Source organism: Amphiura filiformis, chromosome 4 (genome assembly GCF_039555335.1).
Source record: "Amphiura filiformis chromosome 4, Afil_fr2py, whole genome shotgun sequence".
In the NCBI taxonomy this organism is placed as follows: Eukaryota; Metazoa; Echinodermata; class Ophiuroidea; order Amphilepidida; family Amphiuridae; genus Amphiura; species Amphiura filiformis.
This window is the reverse complement of record NC_092631.1, coordinates 12513017-12540967: the sequence shown is the minus strand read 5'-3', so window position 1 is coordinate 12540967 and position 27951 is coordinate 12513017. Positions and strand designations below refer to the sequence as shown.

General features: G+C 37.8%; 2 protein-coding genes across 4 annotated transcripts in view; one reads left to right on the top strand and one right to left on the bottom strand.

The window, feature by feature from the left end:
* The window catches only part of LOC140150555 (gamma-tubulin complex component 5-like), a 46505-nt gene extending 27850 nt beyond the window's left edge, over nucleotides 1-18655 (bottom strand). The window contains exons 1-7 of the mRNA XM_072172590.1: nucleotides 18582-18655; nucleotides 13860-13966; nucleotides 8221-8335; nucleotides 7246-7342; nucleotides 2121-2203; nucleotides 1278-1543; nucleotides 279-368 (exon numbers count right to left, since the gene is read on the bottom strand). Coding sequence (XP_072028691.1) covers nucleotides 279-368; nucleotides 1278-1543; nucleotides 2121-2203; nucleotides 7246-7342; nucleotides 8221-8335; nucleotides 13860-13966; nucleotides 18582-18647 — 824 coding nt within the window. The 5' untranslated portion in view covers nucleotides 18648-18655. The remainder of the gene's footprint in view (nucleotides 1-278; nucleotides 369-1277; nucleotides 1544-2120; nucleotides 2204-7245; nucleotides 7343-8220; nucleotides 8336-13859; nucleotides 13967-18581) is intronic.
* Nucleotides 18656-18881: 226 nt separating this feature from the next.
* LOC140150554 (exonuclease 3'-5' domain-containing protein 2-like) lies at nucleotides 18882-27942 on the top strand. 3 transcript variants are annotated; one of them, XM_072172589.1, is made up of 5 exons: nucleotides 18882-19007; nucleotides 20339-20516; nucleotides 21167-21324; nucleotides 24998-25768; nucleotides 27255-27942. In XM_072172589.1, the coding sequence occupies exons 1-5, from the start codon at nucleotides 18949-18951 to the stop codon at nucleotides 27835-27837; spliced, it is 1749 nt and encodes a 582-aa protein (XP_072028690.1). In that variant the 5' UTR covers nucleotides 18882-18948; the 3' UTR covers nucleotides 27838-27942. The 3 variants fall into 3 exon arrangements, with proteins under 3 accessions (XP_072028690.1, XP_072028688.1, XP_072028689.1); XM_072172587.1 differs by having other exon boundaries at nucleotides 20339-20582; XM_072172588.1 differs by having other exon boundaries at nucleotides 18902-19108; nucleotides 20339-20582.
* Nucleotides 27943-27951: the final 9 nt, after the last annotated feature.

Here is a 27951-nt window from a genome sequence, read left to right as displayed (position 1 = left end):
GAGAACTGAATGTCTGATTTAAACAAAACTTTCTGTTATGTAATCTACAGGGCATATAGAGCTTTCACATTTAAATCTAAAGACAATCAAATTTTTTGCCTTAACCAAAGGGCTACCGTATAACACAAGTGTCACATACACCCTTCTGAAGTGGTAGAGCAACATACATACAGTAGACAGCTTACACCTTGCAAGACATACAGATGGAATTGATGATTTTTATCCCATCATACGACCTAATAGAAAATCTGTAGTTTCAAACCATTACAAAGACTTACCACAATGTCTCTCTAATAATGTGTGTTTCTGTTAAGTCATGCATATAGTTCACGATTGGAAAAATACTTTGCTCCTTCTCATGAGACTCCCTGGAGAAAAATAAAATAAAATAATTGCTTCTTTAATATTGCATGATTTATCAAAATTTATCCTTCTAAAATTAAACCCATTTTACATTCCTCCATATGGCAGCGTACAAGCTACATTCATTAAATGCTTACACTACGTATGGTTGCATTTAGTCGTTTATAGTTGTGACTACTAGTACATTGTAGCATTAGCCGTGACTTTCGCCTATCACCTGGGTACCGGCAATTGTCAAATATTATATTGTAAACAAAAAAAAAAGCATAAAACACTTCAGAAGTGCCAGTTGGCCACTAACATAGAGTTTTGCTTTTAAAATCCAAATTAGCTCAAATCTTGGAATAAGATGTTTGGGCGTCAATGTGAAGTAGAAAACATAATGTGTTACAATCCGTTACGCACCTTGAACTTCAATCTGTGTAATAAAATGTGGGTTAGGAAACACAATGTGTTATAATCCGACCACAATCTGGTCACACACCTTTAACTGTGTAAGTGTAAACTTGGAATAAGAATGCTTGGGTGATGTGCCTCAATGTGAAGTAGAAAACACAGTGTGTTATAAATTTGGCCATGCACCTTTAAAACTAAGACCTCCATGCATGGTGAAGATTGAGACAAACCTGCAAATTTTTAGTTTCCCTATCAGAAATCAGTTTGACCAAAATTATCCTTGTCATTATATTATGTATCCTGGAACAACCCGTAGTGTACGTCGCACGGGAACACATACTGTACCCTCGCACGGGAACACATACTGTAACCTCTGCAGGTTGTGTGTGTGTGGTGCTTAAGGATGCGCTGTTAGCATATTATATTGTGGGAAGGAATTTTGGTCAAACTGCCTTCCGGTAGAGAAACCCAGTATCCACGTACACTGTAAGATAACATTATTGGACTAATGCACCTACCATTGTCTAGCTATCTGTGAATACTTGTGAGTGGCCTCCATTGTCATGTCCACTTCACCTTGCCAGTACTGCACTACCACATTCCTAGATAGCCATGACCTATCAGCATCTCCTCCACCTGTTACTGTACTACCAGTCACATGTGATAAAATGGCAAGCTGTGATTGGCTAGTATTGTCAGTAGCATGCCGTGATTGGTCTGTTATGACACCGGAGTCATTCAAAGGTTCTTCGGGGATGCTTACTTCTTCCTCATCTTCCCATTCCTGTAAATCGGTTTCAAAGCATTCAAAATAAAATCAATTCCGCAGCTCTAAAGATTCCAACCTCATTCTCAATCAAGGCAATTTTAATAAGCTAGTGCCCCATGTCATTACTCCTCCTATTTTCAGTCACCACCAAACAAGCAATCAGAAAAACGGGTACCTTAAAAGGAAAATGATCGCTGCGGATTTTCGCACTACGTATGCCAAAGCTCACTTTACCAAGGGCGAATTGTCAATTAAAAATGGTGACAGGAATTGCCACTCTTTTGACCGAACACACAGCTTATTTAGCCCAAGTAAAAGCATTAAAAATGAAAATGTGCAGTAATCGTTTACAAAGGATGGATAAGCTAGTAAAATCATCATTAAATATTTTTTTATATGTATTTTTCCCCAAAAAACAAAGAACACAACAGTGTTGATAAATATGGAGCTCCATTCAAATGCGTGACACTTTATACCCTTATTAGGTTGTTTTAAGTCTGATCACTTGCAGTTACTCTCTTTACAACAATGCAAAAAACATGATTTTGTGAATAACACGATAGTGCCATTTAATAATAACACTCCTACTTACATCTGATGATGGTTCATTAAAATCCTTGATTGGGGGTAAATCTTCAAGGAGGTATTTAGGCCAATCAAAATCGGGTTCCTCATCTGAAAACAAAATCAAGAAATAATTGTAAGTAAAGAACAAAACAGATTCCCCCCCAAAAATTGCAAATCTTAAGTGCTTTTTGACCCCTAGATCATGGTTATAATTAGACATGTACGATAAGATGCGAGTCTGTTTTTGCATTTCCAAGCTACGTATAATTATACAGTGTATATTAGCCTGAGTCCCTGGCCTCTCACTCGCAAAATGGCGGACAAACATGGCGGCGGCTCGTTCGAGGCCTGAGAACGATCCGTGCATTTTTTATGGAGGACTTTTTCATGCGCGACCCTGTATATACAGGGTCGCGCAAAATGCAACTCTAATTGGTACGTTGAAATCTCAGCGCGCCTATTATCCGCATGCATTCTTTTATGGGGGTCATAAAAAAATTTGCCCGCAATAGGGGGGTCATAAAAAATTTACATATTCATGACCCCCCTGCGAAGAAAATGACATCCCCTTATTATGTTTAGCTATCACTGCTATTAAGACAAACAGCAGGGCGTGTCTGGCATTTTGATAGGTTAAATTTAAATTTTGATAGGGCCCTATTAAATTTCCATAAATAGTTGACTTTCTTTCCATGAAAATAATGGGGAAAATGTCATGGATGCAGCTCATGCTAGCATACTAACGCTTCGGGGGGTGAATATGCTAGGACTTTTAGTATACTACAGTCATGACTTGCTAGCTAATTATAGTCCAAACCTCATACGGGAGAGGAGAGGACATCATGAATATAGCCAGAGATCACTCAAATCAGCGCCATTTCGTCGGAATTTTAAACACCGATGCCGAAATTCAACCACGGCGCCGTGTGGAAGACACATTTTCCCCACATTTTTGGACAGTATATACCGATTTGTGGAATAATAAACAAGGTATAATGAACGGCAAGTGTTCAAACATCGCTTGGACTAAACTGGAAGTGAAGAAAGAGTTGTACATAATCTGATTTGGAAGAATCTGTGTGGATAGTATTGCCGGGTGTGCTGCTGTGTCATGTGTGTGCTACCGCAATGTTCATGTGTGTACACTATGCTTATGCTATACTTTTACATGTTTTATTACATGTCATGGTGATGATGTTGTTTTTACGTACTGTCTGAGCCCAGCTGAGTGCGACAATTTTAATCAACTCTATTCTAGTATAAAACAAGTTCATTCTTGCGGCAGTGACTGTGTCTTTCTGTCTGCATCTCAAGTTGCCGTGCACAAGCGGACAATTCAATGCACCATGACCATGTGCATACATGCAAACCGTGTTACTTCTGACCAACTAGGCCATGAAGCCTATGTCATGGCATACATGGCATCACATTGAATGATTGATTGTACTTGTAGACAGGCCTAGCATCTGACTTGGTAAGAGAATAGAATACTGCTACTTGAAAATATCGTGTCACTGCAATCATGTAATGATCAAAACTCTAAGACTTCCATGCAAGACTCTCCATCATTCATGCAGAATGTTGTACCAACATAACATTTAGCGGATAGCCGTAGCACAGCGAGGCCTAGGCCCGAGGCTAACCTGGAGAAATCAGTTGATTTGCTTTTATAATTTATCTGTTAGACTGTGCCTAATGTCATGATTTTTGCCCGGGATTGTTGCATGCTGGTTCCAACTTCCAACATGTCCAAAATCATGAGGTATACTCATGGACATGGTACTGGAACTAACTGAAGTTTTACGCTGATGTTGACAGTGTTACCATGGCCATGTCATCATTATTATTGACTGTGACTGTGTATTCTGACTGTGACATGGACATGGACATGAGTACTATTTGCCGAGATCTGACTGAACAAGCACCAAATGCAGCCAATGGCATGTACCGCATGAGTATACAATGTGTCATCATGTCAGAAGCTGCAGGCCTACAAAAGAAAAACGGTAAGCAAAAACATGACAACAATTCAATTGTGGCCTATAGTTGAACATGATGTCCTCTCCTCTCCCGTATGAGGTTTGGACTATAATTAGGCCCTGTCCTACGTTAGCCCCTGTTGGCCTAAAATATACTAGCAAGTCATGACTGTAGTATACTAAAAGTCCTAGCATATTCACCCCCCCCGAGCGTTAGTATGCTAGCATGAGCTGCATCCATGACATTTTCCCCATTATTTTCATGGAAAGAAAGTCAACTATTTATGGAAATTTAATAGGGCCCTATCAAAATTTAAATTTAACCTATCAAAATGCCAGACATGCCCTGCTGTTTGTCTTAATAGCAGTGATAGCTAAACATAATAAGGGGGATGTAATTTTCTTCGGCAGGAGGGGGGTCATGAATATGTAAATTTTTATGACCCCCTATTGCGGGCACATTTTTTATGACCCCCATAAAAGAATGCATGCGGAATGAACGAACATTTTAGTCACCAACCTTCAATAATTCTATAACCCCCTATTTTGGGTGTTAACAAATTATAACCCCTATTTGGTCTAAAATTGTATGACCCCCCTTCCAGTATATTCATGACCCCCCTTAGGGGGCTGTCATTTTCTACGGAAGGTGGGTGGGTCATGACTCAAGAATTATGTCGGTGACCGGAGTAAATTTTTTCATGACCCCCCTATCGCGGGCTGAATTTTTACAACCCCCTATCTCAGGTCGAAAATATTTATGCCCGCCCCCCCTCCCCTTCCGCCTACACAGACTGACTACAAATTATTCATCACTGGAACTAAGGGGCTGTCATTTTCTTCAGAAGGGGGGTCATGAATATACTGGGGGGGGGGTCATAGAATTTTGAGACCAAAATAGTTTTAACAACCAAAATAGTGGGGTTATAGAATTATTAAGGGCTGGTGACTCAACATTTTTGCGCGCTGCGTGCGCATTCCTTAGCTTCAAAACCAAAATGTGTCTGCAATCTTTTGTTATACAATGCAAGATTTTTTGCGCGCTCCGCATTCCTTCTTTACACTTACGATCAAAATTGTTAACGTGTTTCGCGCACTCCGCTCTAAAATTTGGGTACTCTCCGCCTCCGCGCCTTACTTCCGCCATGAATAATTTGTCTTCAGTCTGTATAGGCGGAAGGGGGTCATAAAAATTTTGACCAGCGATAGGGGGTTGTAAAAATTTAGCTTCGCGATAGGGGAAGTCATAAAAAAAATTGACTCCGGTCACCGACATATTCATGACCCCACATCCTGCCGAAGAAAATGACATCCCCCCACAAGGCACGAAGCGCGCAAAAACTTAAATGTGAAGAAAGTGTGTGGAGCGTGTTAAAATTTTTATCGTAAGTGTAAAAGGTGCGCGGAGATTGTGCATACATTTTGATCGTAAGTTAAAAGATTGCCCGCGCATCGCGCGAAAATTTTGGGTCACCAGTCCTTAATAATTCTATAACCCGATTAACCCCCTAATTTTGGTGTAAAAAATTATAACCCCCTATTTTTGGTCAAAAATGCTATGACACCCTCCAGTATATTTATTCATGACCCACCCCCTTTCAAAGAAAATGACAGCCCCCTAAATAACCCGAATTACCCGATAAATAACGACCATGTACAAATGATGTACATGTACCTGGGAATACAAATATTTTTAATTTCTTTTCATTTAAAATAAAAACAAACTCAAATGATGTTTTTTTTCAAACTCTAAAATCTACTGTTAGAGAAGGCTAAGCATTTTTCTGATTTTGACATGGTCTTGACAGGTACCGGTATTAAATTTGTATACATGAATGAAATACAATAAAATATTAGATCAAGTCGCTTCATCACGCAACAAAAATTATGCGACCAGAGTTTAAAACATTTGATTTGACTTTCTATTTTACTGTGGGTGCACCGTAAAACTCGGCTGTACATTCTCGACGGCGCGGCATATATAAGTGTGGACTGCTGTGTTATAAATATTGTTCACTGTAACTGCAAATATAAGAAACAAGCCTACCATCCATTTTGAAGTAATTAAAAAACAACAAGTTCACAACAACAACAAAAACACAAAAAACAATGGAGCCTTCGGGCGACACACAAGCACTTTATTTGTTTGGGCCTAAGTTTAAAGAAAACAAAGCAAAAATATCCCCAATTAAAACCGGACCGACGCGACATAATGGCCGAGTGGAAATTGAAGAAGTCAGAGTATTAAACAGAATCAGAATGGTGAAAGGAAAATATAACAATAACTGAAGCAATAGGCTTATTTAAAACTAAACAGTATTTATACTATTATATAATACTGATAGGCCTAGGGAATATAAATCACAGGAAAGAAAGCAATGATCAGACAAAAAGAAAAAGGTTAAAATTCATTAAAATTCCTTTAAAAACAGTTGTTTTATTCACGGGTAGTCGGAAGATAATTTACCCGCTGGAATTTCCTTAAATGGCAATGCGCCATGCGACGCAAAGCGCGCGAAGTCGCACGCGTTTTATTAATGAGCTCAAAAGTCCTCCACGCTCAGAACACGTTTGGTGTTCAGTCCTCGTATACAGCACAGTGTAGCGGCCGTGTGTATATTCGAGACTGGAGGATTTAGTCTACAGTGTATATTACAACACTTCATAGGTCACTCTGTTGGGAGAATCTCTTTGGCAAACGATCAAGTCTGCAAGCAATGTTATATGTCCATACATTAAGTAGTCCAAGGTTTCTTTTGATGGTGCATAAATATCTTAAATTTTTGAAAGTAAGTGGGGGGGGGGGTGAGGTTGTGGATCACAAAATGCCCCTTGAAATAATATTTACCACATTCATTTACTCACATCAAATCATTCAAATACACTATAAATAGGTATTGGTAAATCGGTATGCTGCCTGACAAATATCTAAAACAAAAATCTAAATGAGGTTTGTTTTTTGAAGAAAGGCAGACAGCCTCCACAAAACATTACAATAGATTGGTCTTACAATAATACATGTTTGTACAGCCACCTCCATCAGTAATAGAGTTGCTGAAACTCCAAATAATGTTTTTGTGGAGGGTGTCTGCCTGTCGTCTCTCATTTAGAGGCATATATGTTTGTAAGCGGAATTCTACGGTATAAGATAACAAGTTATTAATGCCTTACTCTGTCTTTCATGCTCTGTTTTCTCCTCATAATCTTGAGATGTTGGTGTACCAGCAAGCAGTAACAACACAGAGAGCACCGAATAGTGTGCGTCAGACTGAAAGAAACATATACAATGCAGATTAAACGCACACTGGAAAACCATTTACAGTGTTATTCTGGGCATTTTTTAGTTTATTTTTCAGTGTGGACCCCAATGCTTGAAAAAAAAGTGGCTATTGTCTGCTCATAATGAACAATGGTCCAGGGGATTAATTTCCTGAACAATAACATGACCCAATACATTTCAGTCCATGATTAGCACTATTTCCCTGGGATTAGTGAATGGCCACTCATTTCAAGAAATGTTTCAGTTCATCTTTCAGTGTGGTTGGAAAAAGACCTGAGTAACAAAATAACTCTTTTCAGTGGTAGTATCAAGACTGTATACTTTTCAGCTTTAATCGGTAGTTTCAGTGTGATTTTCAGTCTCAATTAGTATGATATGGGAGTCTTGGATTTAATTAAGTGTAGGGCTCTGCTGACAATGCTCATGGGGTAAAAGATAATGACTACCGTAACCGTAAACTGGGCAGTACACTGTTACCAAAGAACCTAACTGGTACATGTACATAATACCTACACAGTGCACAGTACAAGCTATACATGTACAGGACCAACTGGCAGTTGTACTGCACTGGTGTTACCCAAGTACTGCACACTATTAGCCAAGTACATGTGCAGGTGACCACAATAGGAATATGTTATAGTATAATTACTTGACCTACATCAAAAATGATGGTACATTTCCACCCACCGATGGGCATTTTTTTTATTATAGCTAAACATGATGGTATGTTCTGATGGGATACGGTATACACGATCTCTTGTTCAAAATAATCAGCTTTTTATAAATGATTTTACCAAGTGATCCAATAGATTCAATATTTTTCCTTCATGAGCCAAATCTACAATGACACATGGATCTGAACATACCTTAGGATGAGATGCCTTTGGAGACACAAGAGGTCCCTCTAGGAATTTGTCCACTACGGCCTGCAATGCCTCAGCTTTGTCGGCTTTAGAATGCACTTGTAATTTCTCCAAAACTCTGTTGAAGCAAGAAAAAAAAGAATTTATACGGTTATACAATGTAGGTAGGGGTTGCAAAATCAAATTCAGTGGTGGTAAAGATTTTGAGAAAATATGCATCAGTTGGTCATTAAAGCACTGACTTCAGCCCTATTTGGCATAAAAAAACAAACCACGACGACCGATCTGGGAATCTTGTTCGCACTGCCCTCTATACACGTTATTGAATATTTTTTCACTATGGATCCATCATCAACTGTACCGTTAGTTATTGATTATTCCCCAATTATGACCCATCTATTGTTAACCAGACCATCCGTTATTTGTTTAACAATGAACTTTATTAAAAATCGATACAGCAAACAGTGCATAGGCATACACGCATCGTGGTATTTTAATATCGAGACATTATAGCGTGATCATTTCTTGCATGATTTCTATATTATATTAATTTTGTTCACTTTAAAAAGTATCAAATCACGGAATATAATTTTTGCTTCTTTTACTATATCAAACATACACGCAGTAGACCTTTATAGCGCTGAGACCCACTCATTTTTTAATGTTTTAAATTTTTTTTAAATGTTTTAATGCCAATTCTGTGCATAATACGGCCCACAAATATCGCTCAAATTCACTACTTTCATTTCATTTCCGACCAAATGTGTTTCTAGTTTTGATGAGCACGACAGTCAATGTTTATGGTATTGAATAGAGTTGGGCGAATAAGTCGCCAATAGAGTCGCGACTATTACTGATAGTCACGACTACGACTATTGAAAACCAAAAGTCGACTAATGCAAGTATATTTTTGTGTTAAAAAATTACTTTAAAAGTGCCAGTTATTCGCACCAAAACCAACCAAATACTAACATATAAACTGCGAAAAATGTGAAAAAATGTTAGTCATTGTCTTACCAATAGTAACACTAACCAACAAGTAAATCATAATGTCCATAAATCATCATTAAATTGGTGTTATTGACTTGTTGTTGAACTACTTTCCCACAAGATAAAAGCCGTTAAAAAACTCAAATTACTTAGAACTGTCGAACATCTCATTATGATTACAATTTATGCAGCGATAACAGGTGTAGCAGCGTCATAGCGTGCATGTACAGACCCAGGTTGGGTGTTTGTACCAACTACTGAAGGTATGAGATTATTTCAACTTTGGAAAGAAACAGCGAGAACTTCCGAGAAGTGTTTTCCAAAAAGGAAAATTTAGGAAAATATTATTAGATTAGAAGTACTTTTCACGTTATTTCAAAAAGCTATGCTTATTGTGGTAACAGAATATTTAGAAAGCAACAGGAAAATAAACAAATTAGCTGACAAACAGTCGTAATGTTGCAATGCCACCCCTGTAGCGACAAATGCAGTAGTCTAGATGAGGTCAGGTGACGTAGGTCGGAGGTGAAAGTTAATCGTACATGCACGATGCAACACGTTCATGAGCATACCATGGAAAATATGCACTGCCGCATCGGCATGTTTACATATTTTCATGCACAGCAAAACATGGAAACGAAGCGAAGATCGCTATTGGAATATTGAAGGTTTGAGAAATTATATGAAGTTTCTTGTGCTGTTGCTGGAAAGTGGCAAGTGAATTTAATTGAACAGAAAAGTTAGGCCTATATTACAGCATTTTACAGTCAAATATTTGCATCGCAAACGTGCGATACAGTGTAGCAATTTGTATCGCAAAAGTGCTGGTTTGTGTAGCAAACTCTGATGCGATGCCGGCAATCACAGGTCCTGTAATCATGCATTATAAATACTAATTGCCACCAATCTTTCACCCGATTTTTCAGTCCAATTTTAACCACAGATAGTCGCGACTATAGTCGTAGTCGCGACTATTTGCTGCCGACTAGTCGACTAGGAAAAAAGTGATAGTCGCCCAACTCTAGTATTGAAATAAAAAGTTTGGATTATTAATGGTATAAATCTAAATTTCTTGTTTCAAAACAGTCAAAATATCAATTTTTTTTGTAAAAAGAATATATAAAACATCGTATCTCGCTTATTTTTAGGTCGATTTTACTCGGGTTTTTTGCAATTAATTTATTTGACTGTAAAATAAAATTTAGAAACACAAACTGGCCTGGTAGTCTCATACCTAGACAGAACAACCTGTATTTTGTATCAATCCCAAGCGGGATGCGTCACCACGAGGAACTAAATGGACGCGACTATTCGGCGAACTAGCGTTGCATGATGGGTAATTTCTGGTTCGGTGAACAGGAACAAGACTGCACAGTGTCAACGGCGATCGGCCCTCGTGAAACAGAAACAAAGTACTAAGTAACTATGAATTAATATGAATATCAGTTAGTGCATTGGTATGCCTATGTAGGGGTGTAGGCCTAGATGCAATTTGCTTCAAATTCGTAGTTTGCATACATTGATTATGAGCTATCATCACATTGATTACAGTCATGTGCCCCAAATGAGACACATTTTAGGCTTTATATTAAACAGGCCTTATAGCCTTGCCAATTTTAAGCAAATTAGAAATGAGGAAGTCAAACTCGCTATTAATAATTGAGTATCAATTTGGCTATAACACTTTATGCGAGTCAAGAACACAGACTAGGGATTCATATGTGGTGGACTGGACTACAACGCTTATCAAATCTCATGCTATTGTATAGACTGATGAGTGCATGTTATATTACCAAGAGTTTATCCACTGAAAGTACATGTAGTAAATTCATCTGGGGGGATCACTCATGTATAAGTTGTAAGCATCTGCGTGAATTGACTTTCAAAAATAACCCTAAGCTAGGATGTCGAAAATTTGTCAAACTAACCCTAAACAAGGGTTTTACTCAAATAAGAACACCCTAAGCAAGGAATTGGTTTTGGAATTTACCCCTAATAGACATTGCGTGTGAGTAAGCTTAAAATTGGCGCTGTCAAAGTTGGCTCCGATTTTTAAAAAATCTGGTTGGTAGAATTACTCAGAAACCACTCTTTTGTGCCAAATAATTTGATGCCACCACTAATGTCTGTTAATTGGGTGATTTTAAAAACTACCCTAAGAGAGGATTGTCCTTAAAAAACACTTGTTCTTTTAGTCAAATGAGTGTTTTGAGACCCTAATCGCGGATCTGCACGGAATCTGCGGATCCTTGCGGAATCCGTGGATCCTCATTTTGCTTTTCAAAACCACCCTAAATCCACATTTTCTTTCACGCGGATGCTTACAAGTTTCATATGTGAGTGCCCCCCCTGGGTGAATTCATCATTAATCAATTTAATTCAATTTAATCACGACCTGATACAGTCACTCACTCGCTGATGAAAGATGGAGTACCATCTGAAAATTCCGAGGTAGGAATTAATTCCTTGTGTTTGGATCAAAAGTTTAAATCAAAATCACCAATTTAATTCTTGATTCAAATTAAACTGATATTTATATTATCCATGAAGGCTTACTTTCAATACAACCGATGCTTAATAAAAACATCCATTCACAATATATTTCACATCTTGGTATGGTATTGTGATTCTTTTGGCATGAATATAAGGTCCATCATTAATTGGTCTAGTGCTGATAGCCAATACTAATGTAGCAATATGCTAGCACATATTTTCTAAAAAACTTCCTTTTATTTCATCTAAGTTGTAAATGGAGGGGAGGGGAGGTGCACTAATTATTAGGTCATATTCATGGTGCTTTTAATTAGCTAATTACAAAACATGGCCATATGTATATATGTGACCAGCTCCAACAAACCCCGGAACAAGTTACCAGATATGTTTTTGAGTTATAGGCCTTTAAAGATGACATTCCCATAAAAATATCATTTTGGAATTCTTAATTTCATGGTATTTAACTGTGGGACTGAGTGGACTTTCAAATCCTTGAAAGAGGTAAATATTAAATCAATAAATAACAGTTGAACTATGATAACTTCCTATTCAATCTTGTGTAAAGGTCCGTTCATACTACCACCGCATTTGCGATGCGGTGCTTTGCGATGCGTTGCGTTGCCGCATTGCATCGTACTGCAAACTACCGCATTGCGATATCGCAATGAAGTTAAATACAGGGTGTCCCAAAAGTGCCTTAACATCGTGAATTTGCCATAACTTGCGTTGGGTTAATAGTGTTGTTACAAAAATTGCACAGTATGTAGATAATTCTTTTAGAAATGTTATGATACCAAACATGCCTATGTGGTCTTGACACTTTGGCATGAAATTAATGGATATCTACCGTACCGTAAAACCCACTTTTATAAACGCAAAATAAGTCTCGTCAATTGAGACGTGAACACGATATAACTTGTTATCATTTTAAAATCTGTTTTGTTTAATTTGGCTGTGTTTGTTTGATTGTTTGTTTGTTTGTTTTCAATGCGTAATCTTCATTTTCTGTTTTATCTGGGTTTTATATGGAAACTACTTAAGATCTTTTCTGAGGATTCGATGAACAGTTGTACGCAGTACGTTGTTCTCCATTGAAAGTCGACGTACTGATCGCCTTGGGCTTTTCGCCACCGCTCTTCGTATGACATCAATGTTTGTAGCCGATCTTCCTGTTCTTCCACGTCCTGCCCGAAGTAGATCATGAACAGATCCAGTTGATAGGAATTTCAGCACTAGTTGCTGGATTGTATTTCGCTGGGTAGTGCATAATTTACATTAAACTGTTCCTTAAACATTGCTTCAGTGAGTTTGTCCGACTTTGTCTCGCAAAGAACCATACGACCTGAATCCGTTGATCTATAGAAAATTCATCTTCACTTCATCAACTGTTTTAAAGTAAAGTTTAATATTGTCAATATATCCTAATTATAATCTAAAACAGCAGTCACGCTTACGCTAAGCCATGTAATCCATGAATGTTCATACCTAAATGCAGCGCATGCAGTGAGTGAACCAACTCTATTGTTCAGGGAAGCACATCATTCATGTGCTTGAACAAAGAACACATGAGCTTGCTTTTGTGGGTTTGATACACACATATGTACAGTCGCACAGTAAGGTCAAAGGGTCATCAATAATGCTGTTTTTTGGTATCAGACTAATTCTAAAAGATCAATCTATATGAATGTGTTCTCCATTTTGGTATGAAGTAGGAAATATTTGAGATATGGCCAATTCACAATGTTAAGTTACTTTTGGGACACGCTGTACATTTTAACTTGGAAATGCGTTGAGTTGCGGCAAAAAGTAATTGATATATCGGCATCGCAAAGCAACGCATCGCAAATGCGGTGGTAGTATGAACGGACCTTAAGGCAGGAAGCTAGTCGGCCCATTACTCAGAATAGCAATTTGGCAAAAATATCAAGTTATCATTTACAAAATTATCCATATCTTGAAAAGTATTGATGCTATAATTATATAAATGTGGTATCATTTTAAAGCTTATTGGCTAGTGCTTACATTTTTATTAAAATCATGAAATGTCAAAAATCCGACTTGTTCCTGGTTTTGTCAGAGCAGGTCACATATTTAACAACAGTACTGTTTTTTCCCCTGACAAGCTTGAAGGTATAAATTGCAACATAAGTTGAGCCTACCCTTTGATTTCCTTATTGACTGTGTGACTGTTAACATCTAGATAGCGGTGATATTTGATGTTAGACAGCACATACTGCATGGTACGCTTGAAATTCTCACCCCCATTCTGTAAGTGTAAATACATAACAATGTCAGTTTACAAAATGTGTCATGAAATGGGTTCTTTTCAAAATGTGATTTCAAAAAGTGCTGGACGCTAATCTACAACTTTAATTCCCATAGCCTAACAGAATAAATAGCATCTGTTGCAAAAAATGTCAACTCCAACTGACTAAAAAACGATAGTAAACATACTCTAGAATCAAATGCGTAACTATCGTGTGCAAATTCGAAGCTAGAGTTCTTGAGTAATGTTATATTATAATACATAGTTTGTCAACACTCAACACATGATCAATAGATACCGGTACACCACACTTAGAATTTCAATACAGTCTGACATAGCGTGACGATTTTTTGCATGTACTTGTACACTGTGACATGCACACCCTTGGTGTGCGACTGTGTCATGACTCATCAAGGTGTGTGCTATAAACGCAAAGAGAAGTGAATGAATTCAACCATCATGACCATGAATGATGTAATTGTGTGATTGGTAAAAATTTTAATTATGGTATTGTATTGTCACAAACCGCTCATGGAAGTATCCTGCGCCTTCTCGAACCACTTCCGGTCCTCAAACCCACGACCCTGGGATTAAAAGGCAAGCGCGCTAGGGTACAGACCAAAAGAGGACTTCCCCGTCAGGTCTATAACACTAACACACTTATACCTCCGTGAAAATGCTCACCCTCCTCGTGACATTCCAAGGCCAGTCATTTCATTTCATTGAGTCGGCAGCTTCAACTGTCCAGTTGTACCATCACTATTCGCTAACTTATCCTGAAACCTAGGATTGAGTGACTATTGAGAGCAGATATCAGAACCAGGGATGGCCCCCCTTCTCTTTTCAAATAGCTCTGATACTTTAACATGCATGGTGCACAGGAATGAATCCTCCTGAACACGGGATATCTGACCAATGCCAACGGCTTTATGCGACTTCCGAATCACGGACATCGCCCATACACTACCTATTTCTGCACGTGCTAAGCAGTGTATGGCGGCGAGAAGAAATTCTACAATTAAATTCTGTGATGTATAAACTGGACTTAATTGAAGGATTTGATTCCCGACTGTAAATACTTTAAAATAGGAAAACATTTTCAGTCGTGCGAACACATTGTAATTTGTAGCTTGAAATACGCGATAAATGATCGCGGTTGGATTGAGTACAACTGTTGAAAGCAACAGCTATGTTCATTCAGTCTAAATTTATAGTAGCTGTAAAGCTGAATTTGTACTCAATCGCCAAGCAATTGCGATTAAACGCTTTTGAAAAGCAATGGGCAATCACCGAATTTTGTGATGCATCGCTCATCGCTTTTGCATTTATAGTTATCACGGCGGTAGCGATTGCAGACAACAATTAAAATATTCTAAATGCCACAAAATACATTTTAAAAACATCAGTTGCTGTCAATAATTATTGCTTTGAATTAATTGAATTCATCACCAAAAATTAATAATCGAGAAAGGTAAATTAATTAGCAAAATAATAGATCCAGATGGTTGTATATGATTGGTTGATGCATTCACGTGTCAAGCAATATCGCAGGGAAGTTGAGATTTCTTCAACTTGCAAAAGCGACGTCGTTTTTGCCTCCGCGATTTGAATCGATTGATCGGCTTGACGCTCTGGAAATGTAAGTAAACATATTGGGCATGCGTGAAAATCGCTTTCCTGCAAAAGCGATTGAGTATAAATTCAGCTTATAATCAAATGCAGCAAAACTTTGACGAGCGTGACTACCGTGATGTTGTAAATTCGGAGCTAACAGCGCGTACGCGGCGCAGCCACAGTTCATTCATAAATTTCCACTCGGCAACAGCAGATTGCCTCAGCAGCCAATTAGAAGCAAGTGCGTCCAACTCAGTAAATACGTGATGTATACTTAAAATACGTGCTCGTCAAAGGTTTACTGAATTTGATTATAAGTCATTGTTTGTTTGTGTTTGTAATTTCCAAACGTACTCAATCCCCATGGATCACAAAGAAGATCCGTCGCTTGCATAAACGCAAGCAGAGGGCTTTTAATGCCCTGAAAAAGGAGAACACCCAACCAAATTTTGAAAGATTTACAAATGAGCGTAAAAATACGCACAAGGTCACAAGAAATGCATACAGGAGCTACATATCATCTGTTTGTTCTGATTTACCAAAAAAGTTTTGGTCATTTATCAAGAGTCTGAAAGTTGACTCAACAGGTATTCCAACCTTGAAAAGGGATGGCAAACTTGAATCGGAAAACAGATTCAAGGCCGAGATCTTAAATGATCAGTTTAAATCAGTTTTCACTGATGAAAACCCAAATCTTCCCCAGGAATCAAGTTCGCATGTTCCCAGCATGCCAGAGATCTTCATCTCTACTGAGGGTATTGCCAAGTTGCTTAACGATTTGGATCCAAGTAAAGCAACAGGTCCTGACGGGATATCCTCCCGGCTGCTCAAGCTGGCTGCTGCAGTGCTGATGAACTAGCACCGGCACTCAGTGTCATTTTTCAGAGATCCCTTGACACCAGTGAGCTCCCCGAGTCTTGGTTACAAGCAAATATTTCCCCAATTTTTAAGAAAGGGGACAGGACCCTGGCATCTAATTATCGCCCCGTGTCGTTAACCAGCATATGCTGCCAAGTCCTTGAGCATATAATTCATTCAAATATCATGCATCACTTTGATTTCCATTCAATTCTCAGAGACAAACAGCATGGTTTTAGAAGTAAACATTCCACAGAATCCCAACTCATTCTCACCATTCAAGACCTGGCCCTTTCACTCAACAACAAAACACAAATTGATATGGTAATAATGGACTTCTCAAAGGCATTTGATGTCGTCCCTCACAATCGCCTTTTACAGAAACTCAAACGCTACGGCATTCATAACAAAACACATGCCTGGATCACTAGCTTCCTCAGGCATCGTGTCCAGAGGTCGTCGTCGGTGGCGAGCATTCGACATGGACCGACGTTGTTTCGGGCGTCCCTCAGGGCATGGTGCTTGGGCCGCTACTGTTCCTGGCATACATCAATGATTTACCCAACAACATTAATTCCAGTGTTCGCTCTTTTCAAGAGACGACTCACGATCATGCTTGTATACAGAGAAATCCAAAATGAGTTTGATTCCAAATGCCTCCAGGAGGACTTAAACACACTTGTCTCTTGGGAAAAAGATTGGCAGATGCACTTTAATCCCCAAAAATGCTTTGTGATGAGACTCACACACGCAAGATCTGTTAAGCATTTTCAATATAATCTAGGGGAGTCAATCCTGCAGCAGACTGACAGTCACCCATACCTTGGAGTTTTGATAACCAGCAACCTCACTTGGAATAAGCATATTGACAACGTAACTGCAACAGCAAATAGGACCCTTGGCTTCATTTCAAGAAATCTGTACCAATGCCCTCAACATATTAAAGAGACAGCATTTAAAACCTTGGTTCGACCACTCACCGAATATTCGTCAAGTGTGTGGGATCCATACACCCAAGTTCTCACAAACAAGTTGGAGGGCGTACAAAGGAGAGGTGCTCAGTTCTGCCTAAAGGACTACAAAAGCAGGTCAAAAGGCTGTGTTACAGCAATGTTGGAGAAATTGAAATGGGAATCATTAGCGTCAAGAAGACAATCAAGGCGTCTCACCATTCTCCACAAGGCAATCAACGGTCACCTATCCTTACCAGTTGGAACCCTCCTTCAGCCTACCCAACGATCCTCACGGCACTTCAATTAGGGGTTCATTCATAGGATTGAGGGCATGATCGCTGTTTATGCCCGAAATCCTATGAATGAACCCCGTTCATACATACCCAACATTCTTAGCAATTCAATACAGATGAAAATAATAAGGGTTTACAAGTTTAAATAACATTTCCATACCGTTTTCCTTCATAAATTGGAAGAAAATGAGTAGGCCTACTTGCAGGAAGCAGCTCGGCTCATGAGGTCAACGGCCGGGAGTCAACGTGTGATACGCGTTATCTTTTGCGCTCCGCGTGAGATGGGCGCGGTGACATGCGCGTGTACGCAACACTAGCAAATCGTGGATTGTGTTAATTGGGTTCCAACGCTGCGTGACGCAGCTTATTTATGCCCTGCGTACTGGTCATAAACGGTATTTATGACCAGCAAAAAAAGGCGCAAATCCAATCAGAAACGTCGTTATATCGTGAGTATGTACGAACTCCAGATCATATACACCACTGTCAGCATCAAAGGACTGTTACAAGCATTCCTTCTTTCCCAGAACTATAAAAGACTGGAACTCATTACCTGAACTGAAGCACTTGTCGCAATAACAGACCCCAACCAATTTTAAAACGCAGTTGAACAATACCAAAGCAAAGCAACCAACCAGAACAACTAAATCACCATCTGCATGCGCAACACCCTGACCGCTTGATTCCGCAAAGGGATGTTGGCCAGTATCTAACAAGAAGAAGAAGAAGAAGCTTAAATGCCATGCAACGGGTGCAGAATTTTGACACTGGTGATTATTGGTGGTAAATTAAGTTAATTTACGCTAATCTATTGACTTAATGTTTTACGAAACCATCAACAACAATAAAGGAAATGGTCTTAAGATAATGATGAACATTTCAACATGGGAATTTAACCTTGAAACCTGTTAATTTTTCCACCAGTTCTTCCGCAACTCCTTCTGTTTTCGAAACATCCGCCATCTTTGGGAATGAAGTTTTGATGAGAGAAAAAAAAGCCAAATTAAAATCTGAATAATTCAGTTAAAAGGGTGTATTAAAGGAATATTCACTTTTTAAATTTCATTAAATATATTTACATCGCATTTTGTATTCAGACAGGAAAGTGTATTTCTTAATTTTCAAGTTAAATCAGTGAGTGATATCAAGTGAATTATAGAAACACTGCTCTAATTTGTAAACAACATCGAAGTGTGATTACGTAATCATCATAGGAAATGACAGATAGCATTGTGTCATGCATGGTCACTGATTGCAACACGAAATGAAAGATTGTTTGACTACCTCAGAATGTGTGTACAAAATAACTAATATACATCACATGTAAGTTGTATGGACAACACTGACTACACCTGATGATAGAAAATCTAATCACGATATTTCTGGATCTCATTCTCTTCAATCAAATTAAAATAGCAAAATAGGTAAGCTTTAATAGTATACAAATATTAACTGTCTATGAGTGTGATGGTCGAAATATAATCGCGAGGTGAAAGATGGATTGTTCCATTCCACGAGCCGGAACGGCGAGTGGAAAAAATATCATCTATTAACGTCATAAACGTCATAAATCTATTACGGATATCGTTATATAAGGAACATTTCATAATGAAATGAAATTCGTCCTCAATTTCATTGAGATTACAATATTTACAAATTCTCCGTTCTGGAGGCAATTTAGGTGAAACATATCTATCCATTTCAATCCTTAATTTATGACAACTAATAGAAATTTAAAAGAACAGTTAGGTCAAGGAAACCTAATGAGACTAAGATCTAGAAACACCCCCGAAATGCCGTTTTGGGGAATTTTGCCAGCAGAATCTTTTTGATGAAAGTCAATCTTTGATAAGCTGTAACTTTGCTACAGAAAGTGCTATGACAAAAAGGTTCTCAGTTTTGTCTTTCTTTACTCAAGGGCTTTAATTTGATATATAAAATGATGCAGTTTTATGGCAAATTTGAATTCACCTGACATACATGGACAATTGGACAAGCCTTACTTTTGTTGGAAATACATGTATGTCGATTTGAAACATAAAATTTCAGGATGGTAACTGAGAGAAACACGATATTACAATGATACCATCATACCAAAATCTCATCAAATTGGAAGACGACTCGAGACGAGGCTGTCAAATGGGTCAAGGACTTTTAAAAGTAATAGCTTGGCGCACAAGAAGTATTAATAATAATACATGTATTTTGTGTTTCCATTGGGCAAGTGCTGTGAGGTGGTATCATACAGGCTACTGCCACTACTCATGTGCAAAGTTATTTCCATTTTTGATATATTGGGAAGATATCCAAGCCTTAAAGCAGACTGGAATCAGGAACATATTGCTCCTGGTTCACTGGGATTTAACAGGAACCAGGAGCAATTTCTGAAGAAACAAGAGTAATTTTCACATACTGTAGTAAATCTTTTTCTGCATACAGTACCGCACACCAGCACTACTGAATCAAGTCCAAACTGAAACCAGGAGCAATTTGTTTTAGAAAATTGCTCTTGGTTTATGTGAAAGAACCAGGAGCAAATGATTGCTCTGCGAGGGTAAATTTGCTCCCAGTGCCCCTTTTATTTCAAGGCTTGAAAACATCTCACATTTCATCAATACCAATAGTCCACAATCTTTTGATTTCATGATTTACAGGACAATGTCATCTTCAGGTTCAATGCAACTCATATCCGTATCAGCTCTCACCATTTCCTTGACGGCAGCATTGTATTTGTATCAGAAAACATTCAGGAGAGCTGTCCCTGATAACAGGAAAAGAAAAGGATTGTGGGATGGCCACGCCATATGGAGACAAATGCGTCAGGTCTTAGTGGTGAGAAATGCTGAGGAATGTGTAAATGCTACAGCAAAATTGAGACAAGCTACTGAGAAAGTAAAAGTGAGTCAACCACAGTGAAAATTCTGAAAGTTTTATCATTAATTTTGACAATTTTATCATTAATTTTGTGATGTGATCAAACAAAATGAGTTGGATTTTGGGGATATTGATTTTGTGATATACATGTAGCCAATTCAACTACTTTTGCATTTTATTGTTCTGAGCAACACTGAAATGGCCATATCGAGGGCTTAGAGCAAGAACTAGCTACGTCCATTTGTTTTCTCAATTACATGTTACTCATTTCGGCAACAAATGTATAGTTAATTATGCCCTCAATAATAAATGCAAGTGACTTTGGGGTATATGCCTGGTCACCTGAAGTTCAGTGGTTCAGAAATTTGTATGTTTTGGGTCAGGAAGCCAGAATCAATCACATATTTTCGTGCCAGCACCCGGAAACAATTTTGTGTTGGGAGGTTCATCTACACAGGAAACAATTTTATGTCCAGCCTAAACAAGCATCCCCTCTGGGAAAGACACCCCTTAAGTATTTTGCTGTTTTTCTATAAAGAAAGTAGATCTGCACAATTTTTTTTAAATTGTCTTTTATCCCTTTTTTCCACCATCACTGTGCAATGTAGGTACTTGGATTGGACTGTGAGTGGTGCTCCAAGTCTGGTAAAGCCAACAGTGTGGCTCTCCTACAACTGGCTGCAGCAAATGGCTTATGTGTGCTAATACAGCTTTGTCACATGCAACAAATACCACAATGTCTTAAGGATCTTCTAGCAGACAAAAGGTAAAATGGGCTATTCCAGTTGAAAGGAAGACATAACCTTAATCTCCCACACAGGAGGTGTAAATGGAGTCAACCATTCTAGTAACCCCATTTGAAATTCACACTGACTGTCTGGAGGATGAAAGATATGTCTTTAAGAGGGACCCCACCTAACTATCATACATGGTTGGCCAAGGTCAAAATTTTTTTATGGTGTTGGTCGAAAGGGCTTTGGGTGTAGATTGTAAAAATCCACTTTGCTCGCTCATATGTTACCCGTTGCCATGGTAACGACCGAATGTATTTTAGGTGATTTTAGCTCATTTCAGGCTGAAAATGCTGAAATTTGCCTAATAAAGAACGGGCCATAGCTCCATTATTTGAGAAGATAGAAGAAATTTGATTCGATGCTTACAATGGACCATCTATCTACTTTCCAACTGTCCCCCCGCTTGCTACGTCCCTGGTACAAAGCATGTCAAGTACACTTTTATATATGGATAATTGTAAGAATTACAGAGAATTCTTTTTTCATTTTAAAATTACACCATTTTTATTCCATTTTTATTACTTCAAAGATACGCTACATTTAAGAAATGCATTAACCGCATAGCTTCTTCCATTCTCCGACTAATTAGGAGTATTAAGTGACTGATACAATTAATTTAAGGGGGTACTACACCCCTGTCCAATTTTGCGCCTATTTTTGCAATTTTCTCAAAAATTATAGCACATTGGTGACAAGTAAGATATGTATATTATAGGGGCAAGGACTACAACTACTGTACTGAAAATACAGCAACACAAAGCAAGTAGTTATTGATTTATTGATCAAATATTGGTTTTCCCTCATTTTTGACTGTAACTCCACAACTGTTGGCTGTGCTGAAATAAAATTTCCAGTGCAGTAGTTGTAGTCCTTGCCCCTATAATATACATATCTTCTTGTCCCTAATGCCATAATTTTGATAAAAATGCAAAAATAGGCACAAAATTGGGCAGGGGTGTAGTACCCCCTTAAGTCCCTGATTAATGTAAACGGTTGTGATTCTTTTGAAGAAATTAATATTCTTTTCCCCATATGCTCCCCCCAAATATGCTCCCCCCTCCCTCTGAACATATCCTGGTTACGCTACTGTATCGGCTGGACAAAGGTGGGATAGAGGGCAATGATACATTGATAATCGTGTTACTCTTATGTTTATGATATTCGCAATTTAATTCCATTTTTTTCTTCTTTGTTGCATGATTTTGCCAGTTTTTCAATAGGCCTATATTTCAAGGGTTCAATTTAGCATTAATTTTAGGCTGCAGTATCTTGCTTATTTTCTCTTCAATATTTTCTCAATATATTCGCATGCCAGCGCCATCTGCACTACGGTGTTTTGATGTTTTCAGATTATTGGTTTATTCCTTGTAATATATATGTTTTCCTAATGTTCATTTGAACTTGTTTTTATTCAAAGTTGGAATGTTTCTACTGTTCCTTATATCGTTTTTTATTCATTTAAAAGTAAAGAAGTGTTTAAAAGAAGTGTTTAAAATTTACTGGGAAATGTCTATATACTCATTATTTAGACATAAATATATAGAGAGCCAATAAAATACAACGTAAAGCCGAATGATGCAAATCCGCGATTGGGCAACTTTTGATGCTTTTCACCTTTGGACAATTCTTTGTTCAATAGAGGCATCAAAAATAAAACTATTATGCACCGACTAAAAAACGGGGTCAACATTTTGTTCTGTTTGTAGTAGCGTAGCTGGGATGGGGACAGGGAGAAGAGTGCCCCCCTGACAAAAATTAAAGAAAAAAAATTAAAGAGAAGTGAGAGAGCAAGAAAGAGAAGAAAAAGAAAAGAACAGAAAAGAAACGGCGCAAGGAGCATGTTTTCCCGGGTGTTTTCCACCAAAATTCACCCCGATCATGAGAATGTTAAATAACTCTTGTTAGGAGAAATAGGACAGACAAATTCATATTTTTTGTAATGTTTGCAATGCAGAAGTGTGTCTTTTTTCTGTTAACACAGGTCGTGTATATAGTACATTAAAACATAATACACTTTGTTTAGAATTGAATTCTCAAATTCCCAAAAATCAAGGCATAACAAAGTAGTCTGTAGAAAGAAAGTACTAAATTTGCTTATTTCATGGCAACACTGCAGTTGCCATAGCTTATTGTTGAATGAGTTGAAAGGCCTGCTACATCAATATTCAGAAGTATAATCCAAGTGATTATACTTTTATCATTTGGTTTTAGACTTTTAAATATGTGCCAATTGACTAAAATACCTTAAAATGCAGTTTATGAATACTGGCAACACTTTAAATATCAAAATAGAAATTGAGTTTGTTTAATATTTAATATCTAGATCAAAAACATTCAACTGTGAGATAACATGATGCACATGCATAAAAAATATGTTTAGTATTACGTAAATACAGGGGAAAAACACTCAATGTCAAATATAGCCTTTTTCAATAAATGTGTTATTTTCTGGCAACACTCCGCTTTACTAATATAATCCCCCAAGCCATTTATATCAATTTTGAATGGGGCATGGTCTGCTTTGTTCACAACCACAATTACAATATTCTGGGAGTCATGGCCAATAGTTTGTTTGCACCTCAAAAATAGGTCAAAATTGCCACTTTTTCAAAATGGCAAAACTATAAGTGTTGCCAGGTCAAAAAGAGATACAATTGAACACCTCATGAATAATTTTTATTTTTTGTTGGAAAGTAGATAGATGGTCCGTTATAAGCATCGAATCAAATTTCTTCTATCTTCTCAAATAATGGAGCTATGGCCCGTTCTTTATTAGGCAAATTTCAGCATTTTCAGCCTGAAATGAGCTAAAATCACCTAAAATACATTCCGGGTCGTTACCATGGCAACGGGTAACATATGAGCGAGCAAAGTGGATTTTTACAATCAACACCCAAAGCCCTTTCGACCAACACCATAAAAAAAATTTGACCTTGGCCAACCATGTATGATAGTTAGGTGGGGTCCCTCTTAATTCATTTGGCCTACTGCTGTTTCAAATAAAAAGAGAAGAAATAACAACATCAGCAGCTAATGGCTCATGATGAAACACTTGGCCTTTTCTGTGTGAAAAACATCATTGTGATTGATCCTTTGTTCTGGTTAGACAAAATTAGGCAAATTTACAACTATGTTTGAAATTATACTGAAATATACCACATTTCCCTAAATGTAAACAACAAATCTTTGTTTAAAGCACATGTTTAGATAGTTCTTTGGGGGTCTGTTTTATTTTTGGACACCCTGTAGAAAATTATTATAAAAGTGATTATCACACATCCATTAGTTTTACAAATGTATGGGGTGTAACATACAACATGGAAAAATGGATAGCACTTGGTGTTTTAAGGACAAAAGTTGCTGAGATAAACCTTTTTTTTGCTTTATAATAAAAAAAGATATTCTGTACTAATTTAGCTCAAGTGTTATAGTCCTGCCCTTGATAAATTGAAATATGATGACATAAATTCATCATTATCAATCACCTAAGGTAGTATCTTAATATTTGTCTCTAAGATTGCAACTTCCACTTAGCTTTGACATTTAGATTTTAGAATTTTTCCCAAAATAGGTGGGACTATAACAGGGCATGGAACTCATCCCAGATAAAATGTAATGTGTTATGCTCATAATTTATCTTTTCAGTATTTTGAAAGTTGGTGTTGCAACACTAGATGATGCAGTAAAGCTCCAAAGAGACTACAACATCACAACCTTTGGATGTGTTGACCTTCGCTACATGGTAGTACGTCACATCAGACGTGACCTCCGACCTCATTGCCATGGAGCTGGTCTAAGTAGACTAGCCCAAATCCTTCTGAATGTAACTCTAAATAAATCATATCGCATACGATGCAGTAACTGGGAAGCATTTCATTTGTCATGGCAACAAATGGAGTATGCTATCCATGATGCTTTTGTAGCTGTAGCTATCTTCTTTGAAGTTATCAATCAGAAAATCAAATATAATGGACATGAATTGGATTCAATTATCTGGTCCAGTGTCGTGCCACTCTGTCAAGGTATTGTGGATGTCAAATACAAGTTCAACCCAAAGAGTAAACCCAACAGTGAAACAAGTCCCATAATTCGTGGTGGTGGCAGTGGCAATCGAGGCAGTGCAACAAAAGCGTACAAAGCAAGGCAGTCAATCATGTATCACAACTGTAAACTCCTAGCCCCAGATGGAACTTTGCTATGCACATGTGACAGGAAGAAAGCTGAATGGTATATATACAAAGATATTGGTGTTGCGGAGTGCCAGGAACCGTTTACTGTTCGCCTAAAATTTGAACCTAAAGGCACGCCGGGACCTGATCGGGGATATTATCTATCGGAGAAAGAGAACAGATGTGTTGTTTGTGGAAGAGAAGACACTTACATCAGGAAAAATATAGTGCCACATGAATACAAGAAGTAAGAACATGATAATACAGGGGGTCTCTGAAAGAACTGTACCATCAGAAAATTTATTATATTGAGAATTTTATTGAGCAATGGAACAGAGTGTAATTTAAGTAATGAACTATGGTCCGTATGCCTTCCTCAAAAATCAAATTTTGTGATTTTCTCAAAAACTGCTCATTTTTGCAAGAATCTAATTTGTTGGATCCTTTGTGTCATTTCATTTCTGAATATGTATACTTTTATGATTATTATAAAGTTTAGAGATACGATGAAAAGCAACATATAAATTACTGCCTTGTTGTTGAATTCTAACAATTGACCTTTTCAGTAAATCCCATAATTTCTTGCTGTTAGACCCGAGTTGTCATCATTTGATGTCACGCCAGATGTGCATATAGTTAACATTGTTACTACGCATTACAAGTCAGCGTGGCGTCAAATGAAGACATCTTAGGTCTAACCGCAAAGAATTATGGGATTTAACAAAAAGGTCAGTTCGAAAATTGCCCTCATTTCCAATCCATTGCACAAGTCAAAAATAATGTGCATTGAATCATATATGGTAATACATAGTGTTTGATACTTCAGCTACAGAGCTCTGATTGCTGTATTAATGTGCTCTTCAATTTAAAATCCATACACCCTCTATATGGAAGACATGACCTTAGTGTCCCACACAGGAGGTGTTGATTTCAAATGGAGTCATCCATGCAGGTAACCCCATTTGAAATTCTCACCCCTGTGTGGGAGATTAAGGTAATGTCTTCCATATAGGGGGTGTATAGGTTTCAACTGGAACAGTCCAATCTGTGGAAAGGATTCAATGAAGAAACAGCATAAAAGTCTTGTATTTCAAGGACGAATTTTAAAAGCATTAAATTTTTAAAAAGTACATGAAAGCTGCCTTACTATAAAGTTGCTTAGGTTTTATATTTGTCAGAATTAAAATACTCAAAAGTACAATTTTTGATGGTACAGTTCTTTCAGAGACACAAGTCTGTCAAATTCAACCCTGGTCAATATAGTTAGGATTATTTGGGTGGAGGACCTGATATTACATGTAGAGAGTAAAAAAAGTGGACTTTGCTGAAAGAAAGGACTATTTAAACCTTTTTTTTTTCACCTCAACCCAAACTTTATGAACAATAGTGGTATCATGTTGAACCCAAAGATCAAAAATGGATAATTTTTTGGATTCTTTTAATGAATTATGGTTTGATGCCACCAATTCCACCCCAGCTATATGCCCATGTTTCAGGTCTGTTACTCTCAAAGATGCTGATTGAACAAACTTATGAAAAGCACCAGAGAAAGCAATGTTTGTAAACTTTTTTAAAAGAAATCTTATTTTGCTAAATTCAAGTGCTACAATACATGTATCCAAATGCTACATGTTCAATGAATAGTTAACACAATTGGATATATAGCTCAAAATATGTATTAATATAAACAGTAATGTAATACCTTATTTTCTTTGCAATTTCTCTCATTGCAGATTTTTCCCAGAGTACCTTAAGAACCACGCTTCCCACGATGTCCTACTGCTTTGTCTCCCATGCCATCAAAACAGCTGGCTGTATGACAGCACACTACGACAAACGCTAGTGCAAGAATACAATGCCCCCATCTCTTCCATCAACTCCCCCATGGTAGCAGATGAAGCAAAATCCAGAGTCCGTTCACACGCCAAAGGGTTGCTGCGCCATGTGAAGACCAAGTCTCTTCCAGAAGACAGGGTTAAAGAACTTGAGAAAACAATTAGAAGTTATTATCAGGTGGAAGAGGTTACCAAGGAGCTTCTGGAAGAAGCCGCTCAAATACAAACACGGAAACCAAACAAGGAATACACTGGTTCACATGGCGAGAAAGTGGTCACTGCAATAATGGAAAAAGAAGGGTGCACTGGGCTTGTCAAATTTGAGAGAAGATGGCGCCAACACTTTGTAGACTTAATGCAACCTCAATTTTTGCCAGAACTGTGGTCTATTGATCATGTTCATGAGAGGGTAGTAGGAAGACTGAAAGATGCACAGAAAGGGCTTGTGTTTGATAAGACACAGTCAAATTTTCACAGTTGACGAAAATGAACTGTGATAATATGATGATGAAGTCGACTCCTCAGTGCCAGAAGTGGGTAAGTGGAATAGCTGCCATGTGTAGATGAGTACAATATACTGTGTGTAAATTACTTC